Source organism: Eulemur rufifrons, chromosome 6, assembly GCF_041146395.1.
Source record: "Eulemur rufifrons isolate Redbay chromosome 6, OSU_ERuf_1, whole genome shotgun sequence".
Taxonomy (NCBI): Eukaryota; Metazoa; Chordata; class Mammalia; order Primates; family Lemuridae; genus Eulemur; species Eulemur rufifrons.
Window position 1 is genome coordinate 70,823,222 of NC_090988.1, and position 18,334 is coordinate 70,841,555.

Here is an 18,334-nt window from a genome sequence, read left to right on the forward strand (position 1 = left end):
GCTTAAATAAAGCTTTTGTTTTTAGATAAGTGGATGTAAGAATTTAATAAATAAACCACTATTATTATAGTTTGTTGTAGATTTAGTAAATAGGGTCACATCAATGGAATATAAAATCTAAATCTAAAAGTACACAAGAGCTTTAGCCTTATTCACTAACCTTTTCATAAAAGCGATGCTCATTTATTTCACCTTTGTCTTTTGCTTTTCTTTTTTGCACCTTCTTCTTGAATATGTTCAGGGCCAATATTGGAAGCCATCAGAACCTCCTAATCTTTTCAGTGAAAGGTACATGCTTTACCGGAATTGGGCTCGATTTTCCTATTTTTATAAGGAGCAGCCTTTAGATTTGATTAGGTAAGTTTCTTACACAGGACCAATGAAAACTTGATGATGTGATTTTTTATTCACAATGGCATCATATTCTATTCTTTTACTACTATTTTCACCCACTCCATTTCATAGCTTCCTGGTTTCGTATCTACACTATTCATTTCGGAGCTGAATGTTGCAAAAATCTATGAGAGACAATTGAGATGACACAGTGGTTAAGAGGTCGGACCTTGGCATTTAGCTAAGCTGGATTCAAATCTAACTTCTGTCTCTTAAAAGCTATATAAATTTGATTAAGTTACTTAACCACTAACAGGTTCATCTCTAAGATGGGGATAACAGTAGTACTTTCCTTATGGGGTTATTTGATAATTATGACAACCTCAGGGACAGCTTTACGGTGCTCATTCTTGAGCTGTGTCTTGATAGATGACTAGCAAGGTGCCAGGTAAACAAGTGAGGTAAAAATTCCCCAGGCAAAAAGAACAAGTACAGAGGACTGGGCTAAAGAGCACTGTGCATTTCATTCTTCGTGTAGGAGTCAGCAAAGGACATTTGAATATTTACCAGGAACAAAATTATCGAGAACAATGCTAAGGTGAAAGGATAAAACCTTTGAAGGAGGAAAAGGTTATTGTTATTTTTGCTTTAGAAACATCACTTTATTGGAAACAAAGAAGAGAATTTAGAGGGATGTGAGACTGAACTCAGGGAAGGAGGCTGTTAAAATTGCCCAGCAATAAATATTGAAGATGTCATCCGAGACACTGGTAATAAGAAGGAAAGGAGACTATGGATTAGAAAAAGATTTTTATTACAGAATTTATTTGACCTAGTGGAGTATTGGATACAGAAGATTAAAAAAAAGATAGTATGATGAGGTACCTAGGAAGAGATTTAGAATATAGAAATCTGAATTTCTAGATTTCACATATTTCATGTTATCTCTATACCAAACTTCACCTCCTGTCTAATATTTGTAAGTGGTTTTTCTGCTCTCTGGGCACTGATAATTTTTTCATGTTAGACAACATATTTTGGGGAAAAATGAGAATATCAAGGTTACTATTACTGGCATACCAGTCTTGAATTTTATGTGCTCTATCAGCCCATTTTTCTTTTGCAATATAATAACTTCATATATTGATATATTGCCACATACTAAATGGAATAAATATAGGTAGATTGTTATTACAATGCCAAGATAATATAATAGCTAAGTTTCTCAGATGTCTATGAATTCCCTATAAAAATGGATCCCTTTAGAACAAACATTTACATTTGTTCATTCATTTTTCAGGACTATATTCATTTTGATTCTATCTCCATTCTTTTGATTATTTCCTATGTCTCAGACTAAGTATTCTGTCCTGGAAATACAAAAGTCGACCAATCCCTTCACACAATATCTCACAACCAATATTACTAAATCTCTCCTACCTATCAGATGCTATGTTAGATGGTGTAGTGCCACATATTAATTGAAAGCCTGGTAAATAAAATGGACAGGTTAAGAAATACCACAGGTATTTCTAAACAAAATACTCAAGAGAAGGCTCTCCTTATATTTGAGTCTTTAGAGAGTCTCATATTATTAAATTTCTCTTATATTCTTTGTTATGAATACTAAGATAGTTTAATTTAAACCTTAAATGTTATTTCAATAATCTATACAATTTTACCATAATACATATCTAAGATATGTCTCTTATTTGCTGCACTCTTAAAAGATACTTTAGTTGTTGATCTGGTACAGTTAAATACCCAAGTTCAAAGTTTAGTATTAATAAAATAATTTCTACGTTTCCACCTATAATAAGTGCTCATCTGATTTTGTTTAAAAAATGCTCAGCAATTTCTCTTTTTGAGAATATTTTTAATAGCAATTATAGAACTAGAGTCATTGAGAGCTTTTTGTTTTTTAATTCTCAAAAAATAAGATTCTTGATTTGAAAGGGAGGAAAAAGTAGTCCTTTAAAAATAAGGTTATTGAAATATCCAGTTTCCTTATGAATTTTTAAGGAGTTTTTAAGTCTACAGCAGTAATATTGATCTTATACCTTCTAAGAATTATTGATTCTGTAATTTTAAAACATCAAATGGAAATAGACATGATGAAAAGTAAAGCCCACAAAATAAAATATTTTTATACTTTCTTATTTTGATGTTAGGTAGTATTACAGTAATTGCTATATTTTTTTTTCAATAAAAACCTGGAACAAAGCAGGTTCATTCACTGAGTGAACCTGAGGAAGTTGTGAATGGCAGATTAACAAGGGAATATGATAGCATTATAATTTAATTAGAAGTTTATAGGTATTTGGAAAGCAGAATATGAAAAAATAACAATGCAAAAATGTTTATAATCATTGAAAAGAATGAAGAAAAGATGGTGCAGGCAGAAAAATGCCTACTTAATTAAAAATAGTTTTGAAATCTGAAAAATGGGTGGTTCAATAAAGTAAGAATTGAATATGAGGAATATATTTTAAAATCTTCCCATTGGGAAATGAAGTTAATAACCTTTATGTTCAGAGTTGCCTTGTTTTGAGCATATATGGAAATTACAATTTAATAACTCATGCTTTCATAGAATTGTATAACATGTTCTTAGAACCTAAAAGGATCACATTTAGTTTCCTAGGAAACTGTAGAAAGGCTCACAGATTTGGTGAGATGAGCTCTCCCTGTACAAATAAGGAGGAGGATTAATCTGGTTAAACAACGACAACAAAACCTGGTTTTCAGAAGTAGAGAAAACTATATTCTCTGGTTCCTAAATGGGGACTCAGTTTTTGTTAAAAAAGAAAAAACTTAGTTATGAGACTTGAACATTTATGCCAAATAATGTTGTCACTTTACAACTCTTTGCAAAGCAAGATCTGAGCTGCATATTTCATAGAATTTTTGTTAAGTAGTCATTTTTAATTCCTTGGGCTGCTACCTGTGTCAGAATTCTGTAAACATCCACCAGAGATTCAAACTTGGAGATTTATACAGTGTGGTCAGAGTACTGTCTTTGATTCTAGAAAAGAGAGATAAAGCAAAAGTCCATGTAGATTATGAATATGATTTTGATTTTTTAATTGCTAGAACTTACATTGCACAATATTCTGCAGTTTATTTAAAAAAACACTTAAACTCTTTAAAATGTAGGGGCTCTTCTAATTATCTTATTATTTAAAATCAAAATTCAAATTTTATTCAATTGGCTCTCTACTTATATGTGTTATCTCTTGTAATCCTTACACCAATCCTTACACTATAGAATAAACATTATCTTGTGTTTTATGATGTGGAAAGTAAAGTTTAAAGAGTTTAGTAACCTTACCAGAATTAACGTAGCTAGAAAGTAATGGGGCCAAAATGGGAACACATGCCTGTCTGAATATTCTACCAAGGCTCTCTGGACTATAGCATTCTTCCAACCTCTGATTCTATTTTTACTGTCTTTCACAGGAATTATTTTGGAGAAAAAATTGCTATCTATTTTGTTTTCCTTGGATATTACACAGAAATGCTGTTATTTGCTGCTGTAGTTGGCTTAGCTTGTTTTATTTATGGTTTACTATCAATGGAACATAACACCAACAGGTAAGCGCAACTGAGGTGCCCAAATAGAGAAAACATCTTTATCTTTTGCTAACTGAAACTATTGTTATTATTTCCCTGGAATTTGCTTCAGAATGTTTCCTTATGGCAGCAGATAATTGATATTTTTGAAAAAGACCCAGACATAGCAGCTGCCCTTCACCTTGTGGTTTATGGAAAATCTGTTTTTATTGAGGAGCTCTTAAAGATTCTGTTGCTCAAAGCATGATTCACTACAGAAATTGCTGCTTCCTTGTCCCTTATGTCATATGTATGAAGCTATATAAACAGTTATTCTAATAAAAGTAGCTTAGATTTTTCTCCCAAACACCTGTCACTTTTAAGATAACTTGGCTGTTCCTCTTGCAGCTTGGAAATCTGTGACCCTAATATTGGAGGTCAGATTATCATGTGTCCACTCTGTGATCTAGTGTGCGATTATTGGAGACTAAATAGTACCTGTTTAGCTTCAAAGGTATGTATACATTGTGGTACGTTGAAGAGACTTGGAATTTCCCTCCTTTTGTATTACATTTAATACTAACTGATCTTTGTGATGTTACTGTTGTTTTTACAGTTTTCCCATTTGTTTGATAATGAATCAACAGTGTTCTTTGCAATATTCATGGGAATTTGGGGTGAGTACATAGTTCCATAAAAAACAGCTTTCTCCAGATTAATGTGTTATATGGCCCATCCATGTAACATACACAGATGGTATATCTTATATACCAAAGGTGGTTGTAGATCCTTGTGTCTTTGCTAGCATCAGTACACTGATGGAGTCCACATTAGTAGCCATTGGTTCTTGGTCCACAAAGATCTCTATTAAACATCTGCTCATTTCGTTAAGAGAATATAATTTTTGAAACATCAAATGTATTCATTTCCCACTGTCTTCAAGTGCCATGGTAAAAGCAGGACCAATAAGGACTTAATTCAGGAGAAATTAAACATAAATATTTGGTGGCTAGAGGATATTGAATCATGGATACAAACTGGAACAAACACCAAAAGCTTGAAAACTAATACAAAAATTTTGAATCTCAATTCTAAGTGTCTAGTTTCTAGTTTTAGCTTCCACTTCCATTCGTTAAAAATCTTCCATATAGCATAGAGTTCCTCTTAACTTTGGAAATGTCCCAACCAGTACTTCATTTTTCCCATTTCAGATGGGAAGTTGAAGTGTCATGAAGTTGTTCCTATTATCAGTGAGGAAAACATTTTCTATGAGAATAACTCTGCAAGAGGAGGCCAAAAGACTGGTCTAAAATATATCCCCAAACTTAGGGTACTTAGGGAAAAATAGACTTTTTCCTTTCCAATTAAAAAAAAAATATCTAACAAACACAAATATGTGCATTTCAAAACTCGGCACTTCCCTGGATAAAAGGGTCACTTTATCCAGGGAAAATAACATGAAAATATGTGGGTATGTTTGCAAACCAGAGGTATTTATGGTTTTCTGTGATTTCTGCTTGGTTGCTATGGTCTGAAGAGTGCAGCCTAGATTCAAAGTAAGAACAGAGGATCTAGAAATCTTAACTACAATTCACCAGCAACCCAAGGTTTGATAAGTCGGTATATAGACTTCTGTTCATCAGGAGGCTGCCAAATCCTGCCTATCATTACTTGGAATCAAAAATGAATAATAGATGCACAAATTGCAACAAATATATTGTTAGAGTTTCCGGTTGTTTCCATTGGGAGAGATTGTGCACCACCAACACCAGCCTTATATTTCACCAAGAAGAGAGGGGCAGCCATGTGTGGAACACCCAGCAACACTGTAAAATGGTCATTGTGAAGAAATGCAACCATCAGTAATTCCTTTCAGAAAAGTTTGTTGTTGTAGTGTCTTGATTTAGCTTTGGCTTTTGAGGATATTGACCAAATTCTATGAAAACAGAAGTTCAAGGACATTTGTTTTAGTACAACTTCTGATATTAAGCTGAATAAAATGATGAGTTGGCAGAGATGTGAAGAAAAAACAATCCAGGTTAAAGGACCAACACTAATTTAAGGGGTTGAGGCCTGAAAATAATGAATGCTATTCATTGTAGTGTTCAGGGAGTTAGCTACACTTCCAGCAAAGAATTGGGTACCTCAGACAGGGGTCATTGCAAAGGATGAAAATATAATAGAAAATAGAAATAAAACAATACACAGAGGCAAAAATACAGTCTATAAAGAATAGATGTATGAAAATAGACGAAGCATAGGTACTCGGGTGTCCCCAAAATATTCTCATGAATTTTAGGGCCAGGACTGAAATTTCACATCAGTATTTATAGTGATTTGGCAACCATCACTGATGGTTGCCAGGGGTAACAGATTCACATAATAATAGGTAGTTCCTTTTTGGTTCAAGGTCTCCCACAAGGCTTCTATAGATCCCTTAATTAACTCTATCTATGTGAACAGTTACAAAATTTTTCTAGGACAAACTTCTAAGTTCTCAGAGACATAGTGGCTCCATATTTTATCCAGTTATTGTGTATTGAGACAGATCTTCAGAAGTCAAGCAAGAGCTGTTCATTGGCCACAGGTGTCTGTCTCTTGGGTGGGCACTTTTCTGATCAGCTCCCGTTCAGTGGCTCCAAGCAAACCTGCTTTGTCGTTCAAAGCAGGCGAAAACCACTGGCTTGAGAGTGCAGTGTCACCTTGGAAAGAAGCTGCTACAGACCATTGAGACGCCCTCCTGAGGCGAGGCAGCTTTTGATATGCAAACTAACATGTTCACATATTCCTTCAGGGCAAAGCCTTGCAAAACTCCTGAGGTCATTTCTGTCTCTAATATAGTAATATTAATCTAGTGGCCTGACAGTAATGGAGGGTAGGAAGTGCTTTCTAAAAAACCTTTTGGTTTGTTTATGAGGGAAATATGTACCCATCATAGGAAATTCAAGCAATATATAGAAGGGGAAGAAAAAAATGTTAAAATCACTGAAAATACCATTATTTTGACCATCGTTTTTTAGCATCTTTACTCTAAGTGCATAAGCATGTGTGTTCATAGAATTTTACATAAATAACATAATTACATAGTTTTAAGCCAGCTCATTATTATTCAACAAACAATGAGTGACGGGACTTCTTCCATATCAGTAACTGTGTTGGGGTTTGTGTGTGTATGCATGTACACAACTCTGTATTTATGACTGAATAGAATTGCCTTTTATGAGTTTATCATTTTGTCTAACCAGTTCTGTATTTTTGGATGTTTAGGTCACTTCCACTTTCTTTTTTTTTTTTATTTTACCATTATAAGTAAGGCTAGAATAAACATCTTTTTATACTTGTACAATTACCTTCTGAGAATAAATTCTTAGCAGGTGAATTTCTGGGGAATATTTATATTTATAATTTTAAAGCTTTACTATATATTTCAATATTGCCTTACACAAAGTTTGCACCAGTTTATATTTTTCCAAACATTCTGTGAGTTGTCCAGTTTTCCAGCCCTGGATAAGCTTAGGGATTGGCAATTTTTTTGATCATTTACAGTTTGATCAATGGGAATGCTATCTTGTTTTGGTTTCTATTTGCAGTAACCTGATCACAAGTGATATTAAACATGGTTCTAATAATTATTGACCTTGGGCTCTCCATGACTTTGTATTTGATTTTTATAATAATTCACAGGTGCTTTTGTGTAATAAACACAGTAACCCTTTGTCTGCCACAGAAATGGCAATTTTTTTTTTCAGTTTGTCATTTACATTTGACCTTGTTCATAGTCAATAGAAGTTTTACCATATGTAATCAGATCATAAAACCTTACAGCTTTTCTTGTTTTTTGTATTTCTGTAGAAAAACCTTTCTCTTTCCAAGATAATTAAGATGTTCACCCATACTTTATTCCAGAAATTTAATGATTTCATTTTATTTTCACTTTAATTAAGCAAGGACTTTTTAATGTCTAGACCCTGGGACAGGTACTATTCTAGACAATAGGCATTTACATTTACACATACATGGCCCTTGAGCTTAAGCCACTTTTTCAGTGTACATACCTCCATGACTATAATTATTTATGAGCCAATTTCATCACGAGATTACTTGCTCCTTTAGGGCAAACACCATGGCTTTTATGGCCCTAGTTCCAGTTCTAGGTGTATGGTATGTATTCAAATAGATGATGGATAAATAAATAATTTAAATGCTAATTGTATTCCTTCTTATATGTGAAAAAAGTCTTGTCCTATTTAGGCACGATAAGACCTAAGCCAAGGGTTTCTTAAATTTTCAGAAATCCTTTTCGGGGAATACTTGAATCCTGTGATTTCTATCTACTCATATGATCACAAGACTCCATGGAAATCATAGAAACAATTGTGTTTTAGTGCATATCTTTTCTCTTTCCTTACGGCACTCTTTTTGCTATTTTATTAATATATTATTCTTAGTTTCTCTCACAATCCCATCTATGTTTGCCAGTTTTCTTATTTCTACTTCAGAATTGCAAATTTGAGACAAAAAAGGTTTACCTGTTTAGTGTATTTAAAAGTTTTAGCAGTAGATGTAGAACATCCAATCTATTTCATAGCCATAGTAACCAAATATGTGTAAAATTTATGGCAGTTGTTCCCTTGCAAACAAGTATTAAAATATTGCTTAATTGTACCAGGCTCTTGAAACTTTGTTCTCCCTACTAACAATGTATCTGCTGCATACAGAAGTAAAGAAATGATTAGAGTAAAAGTTTCTGCCTCACAAAATTCACAATCAACATTAAATGATAGAATGAATGAATAAATGAATGAGTAAAATATAATCTGCTACTTAAAAAGTCGCAATCTAATTGGTACACCATCTCTAGCCTAATTTTATAAATGTACATTTTAAGTGCTGAGGGGGTGCAGAGGAGAACTGAATTACTTTTTGACGGGAGGAGTTAAGATAACTTTTTAGAAGACATGAAATTTGACAAAGAATAGAATTTTGATGGGAGAAAGCATGGAAAATATTCTCAAGATAGGACAATCTGGTATGAGGATTAGCTTCCAACAATTATCCTCTGTTCTTTCAACATAATGAACTACCTCTGAGTTTTTTGCTAGCATCACTTCCCCTGGGACATCTTCATCTTTTTCTTCACAACTGCTTTCCTCATTTGCATCAGTGAGTTTGCTTTCACTAAGTTCTTCTGCTGTATATATAAAGTTTCTTAATGGTGACAGTATCAACATTGTCACAGTCAGCTATTTCCTCTGTCATTCCATTTAGGTTTGAATTTCACTTCTAGTGTTGTCACTTTTCATTTCTTTGCTGCACTTCCATCTTTGTTGGCCAGTTCCATATTTTGGTTATTCATTTTTGTAAAATGTCACATGAATTTGGAGGCAAGGAGACAACACAAATACATGCTTTTCTGTCTGTACATGAACTGAATAAAAGATTTTAATGATCAATCACCAACAGACTTTAAAAGAAATGATGTGATTAAGTCACTAATCATGATACACATAGGTTGCTTATATAATGATTTATAGACTGAAGAACTAATAGCAAAATTTGACCCTTATGCAATTGCTCACAGTTAATATACTGTGGTAACTGAAATTTGAGTCATGTTGTTGGGGGAGTGGTATTATTTAATTTGTGGAAACCGAAATCCATGCATATTAGAACCACACAAAGCAAGAATTTGCTTGTATTTCTAAATGTTTGAAAATAAGCCATCCAATGCTTTTGGATTGAAAGACTTAATAATGTTAAAATGTACATACTACCCAAAGTCGCTACAGATTGAATGGAATCTCTATCAAAATTCCAAAGGAACTTTTTATAGCAATAGGAAAAACAATTTAAAAATTCTTGTGGAACCACCAAAGACCTGGAATAGCCAAATCTTCTTGAGAAAGAAGAACAGAGCTGGAGGCATCACATTTCCTAATTTCAAAATATATTATATTGCTACTGTAATGAAAACAATATGGTACTGGCATGAAGATAGACATACAGACCAATGGAAAAGAATAGAGAACCCAGAAATAAATCCACACATACACAGTCAACTGATCTTTCACAAGGGTGCCAAGAATACAAAATGAGGAAATGAAATTGGGACAAATATCACCAAAAAAAGGTATTGGGAAATCTGGATATGCACAAGTAAAAGAATGAAATTGGACCCTTATCTTTCACCATACACAAAAATCAACTCAAAATGGATTAAAAACTTGAATATGAGACATAAAACTGTAAAACTCCTAGAGGAAAACATAGAGGAAAACTTCATGTATTGATATGGGCAATTATTTTGTGGAAATGATGTCAAAAACACAGGCAATGAAAACAAAAACAAATGAGACTGCATCAAACAGCAAAGGAAACACTCAACAGAATGAAAAGGCAGTCTATGTAAAGGAAGAAAATATTTGTAAACCATTAATCTGATAAGGATTAATATGCAAAATATATAAGGAACTCCTACTACTCAACAGGGAAAAAAATCCCTAATAGTCTGATTAAAAAACAGGTGAAAGACTTGAGTAGATAATTTTTTTCCAAAGAAGCCATGACCAACAGGTATATGAAAAAGTGCTCAGTGTCATTAATCATTAGGGAAATGCCAATCAAGTCCACAATGAGATATTACCTCACAGCTGTCAAGATGACTATTACAAAAAAAAAAGAAAAAGAAAAAAGATAAATGTTGGTGAGGATATGGAGACATTGGAACCCTTGAACATTGTTGATAGTAATGTAAAATAATGTAGCTGCTATGGAAAACAGTATGGAGGTTCCTAAAAAAATTAAAAATAGAACTAAAAATTAAAAATATGATCCAACAGACCCATTTCTGGGTATTTATCAAAAAAAATTGAAATCAGGATCTCAAAGAGATATTAGCATTCTTATGTTCATTGCACCACTATTCACAATAGCCAAGATGTGAAACAACCTAAATGTCCATCAACAGATAAATGGATAAAGAAACTGTGCTGGGAAGCCAAGGCAGGAGGATCATTTGAGCTCAGGAGTTCGAGACTATCCTGAGCAAGAGCGACACCCCGTCTCTGCTAAAAATGGAAAGACATTAGCTGGACAACTAAAAAGATGTAGGAAAAAAATTAGCTATGTATGGTGGCGCATGCCTGTAGTCCCAGCTACTGGGGAGGGGAGGCTGAGACAGAAGAATTGCTTGAGCCCAGGAGTTTAAGGTTGCTGTGAGCTAGGCTGACACCAGGGCACTCTAGCCCGGGCAACAGAGTAAGACTCCGTATCAAAGAAAACCTGTGGCATATACATACAATAGAATACCACTTAGCCTTAAAATATAAAAAAAAGAAAATTCTACATATGTGACAACATGGATGAAATTTGAGGACATATGCTCAGTGAAATAAGCCTGTCACAGAAAGAGAAATACTGCTTGATTCCATTGACATGCGGTATCTAAGATAGTCAAATTCATAGAATCAAAGAGTAGAATAGCGGTTAGCAGGGGCTGGGGGATTGGGAAATGAGGTGTTACTAATCAATGGGCATAAAATTTCAGTTAAGCAAGATGAAAAAACTCTACAGATCTGTACAACATTGCACTTATAATCAACAATAATGAATTGTGCCCTTACAAATTTGGACACAATTATAAGAGGTTGGGTTTCATGTTAAACGTTCTTACCACTTAACACATTTTAAATATTTATTTAAATTTTAAATAATGAACAAAAAACACATAAACAAATGTGTACATGAGCAAGCAAACAGAAAAACCAGCAGTCAGCTGATAAATATATTTGCAATGGAAAGGACATATATTGGAAGCAGAGAGAGAGCAGTTACCTGACTGCAAGGATACTTAAAGGATATGATTAGAATTGTAAAAATGTACAGATAGAATCCATAATTCCTTACAGTTATTCTAAAGGTGGAGAGCAAGTTAGAGGAAATTTTAAAAGTCAAATCTTTCATAGTTGATAAAATTATAAGTTAGCATTAATTGTGTTAGTATTCTATTCCTAGACATAAACCCAATAGAAAGGCTTGCATATGCCCACTGAAAGGTATGTACAGGAATGTTCACAGCAGCACTATTTGTAATAGCAAATATCTGGAAACAAATGTCCATCAAACCAAGAATAGATAACTAAAATTTTGATTTAATCATACAATGGAATACTATATAACAATGAAAATAAATGCACTTTTGTTACATACAGCAACAAAGTTGAGCCAAAAAAAAAAAAGTTTGATACAAAAAACTATCAGTTTTATGATATCATGTATGTGAAGTTCAAAGGCAGGCAAAGATATCCTATAATATTAGATGCTAGGATACTGGTTACTTTTATGTCTTTGAATACTCATAGGGAGGGTTTCTGGGGTGCTGGTTATGGTCTGTTTTTTGTATGGGTGCCAATTATTAATACATGGGTGTGTTTTGTGAAAATTCTTTGAATTATGCACTTCTGTTTTATGTACTTTTCTGTAAATGTTATTCTTCAATTGAAAGTTGAAGTTTTGTGTATATATAAAAAATTCATATATATATATACACACATATATATTTAAAGAGAGAGAGTTGTATATATAGAGAGAGGGTAGGGAGAGCGGGGAGAGAGAGAGAATAATTATGCTGGGGAATGGCTATAATGTTTTTGTAAATATGCATCATAGGTAATATTTTTCTAAGACTAAGGAAGTGGAACAATGACTTGAATGATTTTAGTAAAAGACACATACAAACAAAACTCGGTGTTTAGTAAAAAGTTAAGTTTAAATATTACTTCAAATTATCTAAATAAAGACAGAATAATGTGCCTGGAAAAAAGTTTCTTACTTGGACCAATGTCTAAGAAATTGATTTGAATCTTTGTTTATGAGTCATTTCAATGTTATTACACAGTATTATTCCAAGGTTAATAATTGATAATTTTTCATCAAACATAACAGTGACAGAGTAACCACCTAAAAAATATGAACCATCATTCAACCAAAGGGAGTAAAGAGAGAAGTTGAAAAAAGTTATTTTCTTATTAACTTTGTTTTTACATCTCTTGATTATGTTTTTTTATGTTTATTTGCCCATAGTCACATTATTTTTGGAGCTTTGGAAACAGCGACAAGCCAGACTGGAATATGAGTGGGACCTGGTGGATTTTGAAGAGGAACAGCAGCAGCTTCAGCTAAGACCTGAGTTTGAAGCTATGTGTAAACACAGGAAAATGAATGCAGTGACTAAGGTAGACTACGAAACTGAAATTAGCAGCATATCTCAATGGACACACTGCTATAGGTTGCCCCCCAAGTGATATTTTACTTTGTCTTCAAAGTATTCCCCAATATATAAACCATATAAATTTCTTTACTTGTTTCTAATATATACATATATGTTCTTATATGTGTGTGTATATATATATATATATATATACATATATATATGAGAAAATTTTCGAACACATACAGAAGTAGATAGAAAAGCAGTAGAAAAACATAATGAACTCCATGGATGTACCTATCACCCAACTTCAATCATTTTTAATTAATGGACAATCTTGCTTCATTTATACTCCTACTCATTTGTGCCACTAGATTATTTTAAAGCAAATCCAAGGCATCATAACATGAAATATGTAGTTCTAATACTAAGTGAGAAAAAACAAAATGGAAAATAGTGTGTATGTGTGTACAAACATAGAATTAATACTGTTAATATGAAAAAATTAAAATAGTAGTTGTATTAAGATAGTGGTCTTATGAGTATTTGTTTTGTTAGACCAAATTTTCTTCACATAGTCCTTTTTAATTGATTATAGTGGAAATCATTGCATTGAGGTCTGGGGGTTGTGGGGAGGTTGGAGAAAGTCTGGGTTTTAGGATCCTTAACTGAGAAAATGTCTGTATGTTCTGATCTGTGTCATTTGACTTCTTGGCACCTAATTCTTTTCATGTGAAAATAGAAGGTACTTTGCTTTCACAGACCAGGATCTCAGCTACATATTTTTAGAACCCCTATTTTTCAATAATCTATAATCACTGTATTACCTACAGCTATTTAAAAGGGAATAGAATAGGTATTATGCACTGTCTCTTCAGTAGAATTCCTTACACTGTTCAAGACACAATTCTTGAAGGACAACACTCAAAATTCTTCCCACAGTTTAGGCATACACTAAATATTTATTATATTGCATTGAAAGATCACAAAAAATTTAATAACTGAATAACAGAGAAAAAACTCAGAAAATACATTGACAATTTGGGTGGCAGTTTGAAATTAAGAAATTATTAATATACTACTATTAAAAATATTGACAGAATAATGGCATAATGTTTATCTATTCCTATTTCATCAGATGAAGAAGAAAATAAAAGCAGGCTTATTGGCTTTGACAAAAATTAACAGAAAAAAAATGTACTGAATGTTTACATTTGAAACCAGTTGAATAGCAATATGTATTGATTCACTGTGAATCACCTACTTCACTTAGCTTTAATAGTTTTGAAATCAAGCAGCAGAGGGTTATTCTTACTTATTTACAGTGCTTCTTCAGTGTTTAAGCACACCTCTACTCTCACATATGAGTTTGTATTGGGAACACACAGGCATGGACACAAACACATGGAATAAAATTGTACCATCACTAAAGCATGTTCACTTAAGTAGCAATCCTGAGGATTTGACTCAGGATTCCTGACTACTGGGCCCTGAATACCGTAATATTCAGGAAATAGTATGTATCTATTATATATCATATTATGTGTAAAGTATCTTGTCTAGGAGGCCCGAAGGTTTCTACTTCAAGAGAAAGAACCATTGCTAGCATGTAGCTTTCCATGAGCTATAATGGGCCCTTTGGGGAGGTTTCTACATTAACTGAGCTCTGTAATTTTGACACCTGCTTGGAGTCCCAGTTTTGAGGGTAGATTTAAAACTTCTCTGTGTTTTTTTTTTCAACATTACAGGAGATGGAACCTTACATGCCTCTGTGTTCTCGTATTCCATGGTACCTTTGTTCAGGAGCCACAGTGGTATTATGGGTGAGCATTTCTTTAAAATCTGTTATCATCTCTTCAGCAAGCAATTAGGATTATCTCAAGTTTTACCTGCAGTGGCTCTTGCATCCTTCTCTCCCCTCGTCCTGGTCTTTTATCTTAGTTACATCTTATATATAAAATAGACTATAATTTACATGGATTTTCCGTAATTGAACTTCGGGAAAAGATCTAGGAGAAGAGAGAGGTGCTTTACCTTGGAGCCTGTCCCTCCCTTCCTCATGACATTTCATTAATTAAGTGATCACTTGAAACCAGAACAGAATAATAAACTTACTTGGATTACAGACTCTTTGGTTAGTTTTAGAAAAATTGTTCATCTTTGTCTCCACTTAAAATATCTGTACAAAATGAATAAAAAATTCAACCTTAGTTCATTCTGTCACTGAGATAAACAAGATACTGTTTCTTCTTCTACTTGAAGAATTTAATTAGTATATCACATTGTGCAGGAGTCAGGTTTTCTTCATGCCTTTCAGCTAATAGTTTTCCCCATCACCATGGTCTATTTCTTGCCTTCTCTTTCCCAAATGTGTGCCTTCTTAAGTCTTTAATTTTAGGAAAAGAGGTTAACCATCTGAGGGGTTAGCAAGATGAAATATACATAATTAACAGTTAGAGACTATAATTTAATCTCACCAGTCCATAAATCCCATTATTTACCTTTAACATTTCTTGTTAAAGCTTTATTTTCCTGTTTTAAAAGAGTTAGTAGAAATGTGTTTTCTTAGATTATATAATAATCATTGAAGAGATGTGATAGACTAAACTGAGGACAATAATCCATTCAGGATACTTTTTGAGAAACATTCTAGAATATGGTCCCAGAAAGATTTATTGTGTTTTTGATTTCTCATTCTCATTCAATTTGACTCACTTCCACAACTTTTAGGATAAAATTCTCTGTTGACTGATATAAAGCCATCTTTGTGCTTTTGCAATATTGGAAGAGTACAAAATTTATACAGAATCTATATAAATATCTAAACTATTAGATATTAGTGGCATATCATACCAATAATGGCAACATTCTGAGAGAAATGAAATACAATCTTTAAATGTATTTTTCTTGGGAAAGTAAGTGATCTTCATTCTACATGTTTAACTACAACCAAGAGCATGGGTCAGCAAACTTTTTCTGTAAAGGGGTCAGATATATTTTAGGCTTTGTGTCCACATATAGTCTCTGGCACATAATTGTCTTTATTTTTCTTTATAAGCTTTAAAAATGCAAAATAACAGTCTTAACTTTTAACAGCTATGTAAGACTAGGCAAGGGCATGAGCGAGATTTGGCCTTCTGCTATAGTTTGCCAATGCCTGCTAGAGGATGGGCCTGTAGGATGGACATGAACATGTTTTCCATTTTCGACTTAGCCAACTGCTACCATATGCGTTATCTCTAACCCTTTTACTTTGCCAGTGTTCATTTCCTGGTCTCTATGGTAAGAGAGGCTGACTTAGTTTTCTTTGCATGTGAGGGCTGCTAAACTTAATATAATGAGATGAACAAAGTAGTCAGTGTTTTAGATATATGTGTGTCACAGAGATACAGAGACCCAAGTAACCAATTCTGTTTCCCTTTCTCAGATGTCTCTTGTCATCACCAGCATGGTAGCTGTAATTGTGTACCGCCTGTCAGTCTTTGCTACATTTGCTAGCTTCATGGAAAAGGATGCATCCTTAAAGCAAGTCAAAAGTTTCCTTACTCCCCAGATAGCCACATCACTCACAGGATCGTGCTTGAACTTTATGGTCATCTTGATCTTGAATTTCTTTTATGAAAAGATATCTGCCTGGATTACAAAAATGGGTAAGCTGGCCACGTCATTAGTGTGACGCTGGAAAAGGGTTTCTACCAATGCTATACATCCATTTTGGATCATCTCCCAGGGAGTTCATTTTCTAAGGGTACATTTTAAGGCAGTTTTGCTCTGTAGGGAGACCCATAGCCTGTTACTTCAGAATCCTCTAGGAGCCACATTCAGGTCCATTATAATGGAAGCAGGAACAAGAACTGAAAAAAGAATTTGGACTCTATAGATCTTTGTGAGTATTCTTGTCTTAATCCTCCCTTGATGGGCCTAGTTGAATCCTAAGTAAAATCCTCGTTCTACTCAAGACACAGACAATTATTATTTTAGGTGTATGTTTCTTAGAAGGTATTTGGAAGCCATCAAGAAAAAAATGGTACAATCAGTTCCTCCTCCTAAATAAATTAAAATTTAGTACTTTTCAGTTGCTATCTCTTGAAACTTGGATTGTTTTCTTGTTAAAATATTAAAATTTCTCCTAAATCCAGGAGGGAAAGTGAAGGTGGTCACAGGTGAAGTAATGATTCAGTCAAAGAGAGTAGCACAGAGAACACTCACTTTTGGTCTTGTCAGTGACAAGTTGGAAATAAGATTAGAGACTCAATCTAGGGCATCAGCCTCTTCTCTGAATGCTCTCTCAGGGGCAACAGCTCCTCCTCTAAATCTTTACACTGACATCATGCCGATGCTAAGCAAAAAGAGCACTGGGAAGTAACCTTCATTATAAACCATCTTCAAGTTTGTACTTCTTCTCTCTCAGTTTTACTTCTTTTCTCTGCTAGCGACAGCAAGAAAATCACAGCATTATAAACTGCTTTAAAGGCACCTAAAAAGTCACAGCCCTCTTCATTGAGAAAAATCAATAAAGGTTTTGTAGGAATGCAGTTAAATTTTACTAAAATGGAGGAGCTTTCTGTACCTTTAGAATAATTTGTGTTACTATTTCTGTATTCCTGAAAATGTCATGGACTTGGCTAGATCAGTTCATGCTCTTGAGAGATCCTCAGCTCAGAAAAACATGCCCCCTTACTCTTTTGTGCTTCATCATGTTCTGTGTGGGATGAAGAGAATTCAGTATTTCCATGTCCTGGAATGTGTTAAATGACAGATAATGACCATGCATTTTAAATGATAGAGAGGGGAAATGTGTACTATTTCTGCCACCATTTTCTGTCACATTGTTTTCAAAATTAACATAGCCATTTAATTCATGAGGGAAACACAATGCAGTTGGAAATCATCCCCGCCCCTTGGCAGAGCTTACTTTGTTTAAACCAGAGAGAGACAGAGACAGAGACAGAGAGAGAGAGGTGTGACATGTCTATGTTTATGGGATAGCATATTGTGTTTGGATGAGCATAAGGCTCTTCAGTTTTACATGGGTTTGAATTTTATGTTTTGACTGTGTGACCACCAGACAAGTGTTCTATCCCTCTGAATGTGATAATGACTGCTTCCTACGCCTTTCAAGTGGTTAGATTAATACAAAGTATCTAACAGAAAGCCTAGCACAATTAATATTGGTCGGCCGTTAACTAGAGTGGAAAGCATTTATATAGGTTCTCAGAATGACTAGATGTCCACTTGTCC

General features: G+C 33.9%; 1 protein-coding gene across 1 annotated transcript in view; it reads left to right on the forward strand.

The window, feature by feature from the left end:
* The window catches only part of ANO5 (anoctamin 5), a 69,415-nt gene that overhangs the window by 30,872 nt on the left and 20,209 nt on the right, over window positions 1-18,334 (forward strand). The window contains exons 9-15 of the mRNA XM_069470563.1: window positions 242-357; window positions 3,793-3,927; window positions 4,294-4,399; window positions 4,502-4,562; window positions 12,967-13,118; window positions 14,842-14,916; window positions 16,521-16,743. Coding sequence (XP_069326664.1) covers window positions 242-357; window positions 3,793-3,927; window positions 4,294-4,399; window positions 4,502-4,562; window positions 12,967-13,118; window positions 14,842-14,916; window positions 16,521-16,743 — 868 coding nt within the window. The remainder of the gene's footprint in view (window positions 1-241; window positions 358-3,792; window positions 3,928-4,293; window positions 4,400-4,501; window positions 4,563-12,966; window positions 13,119-14,841; window positions 14,917-16,520; window positions 16,744-18,334) is intronic.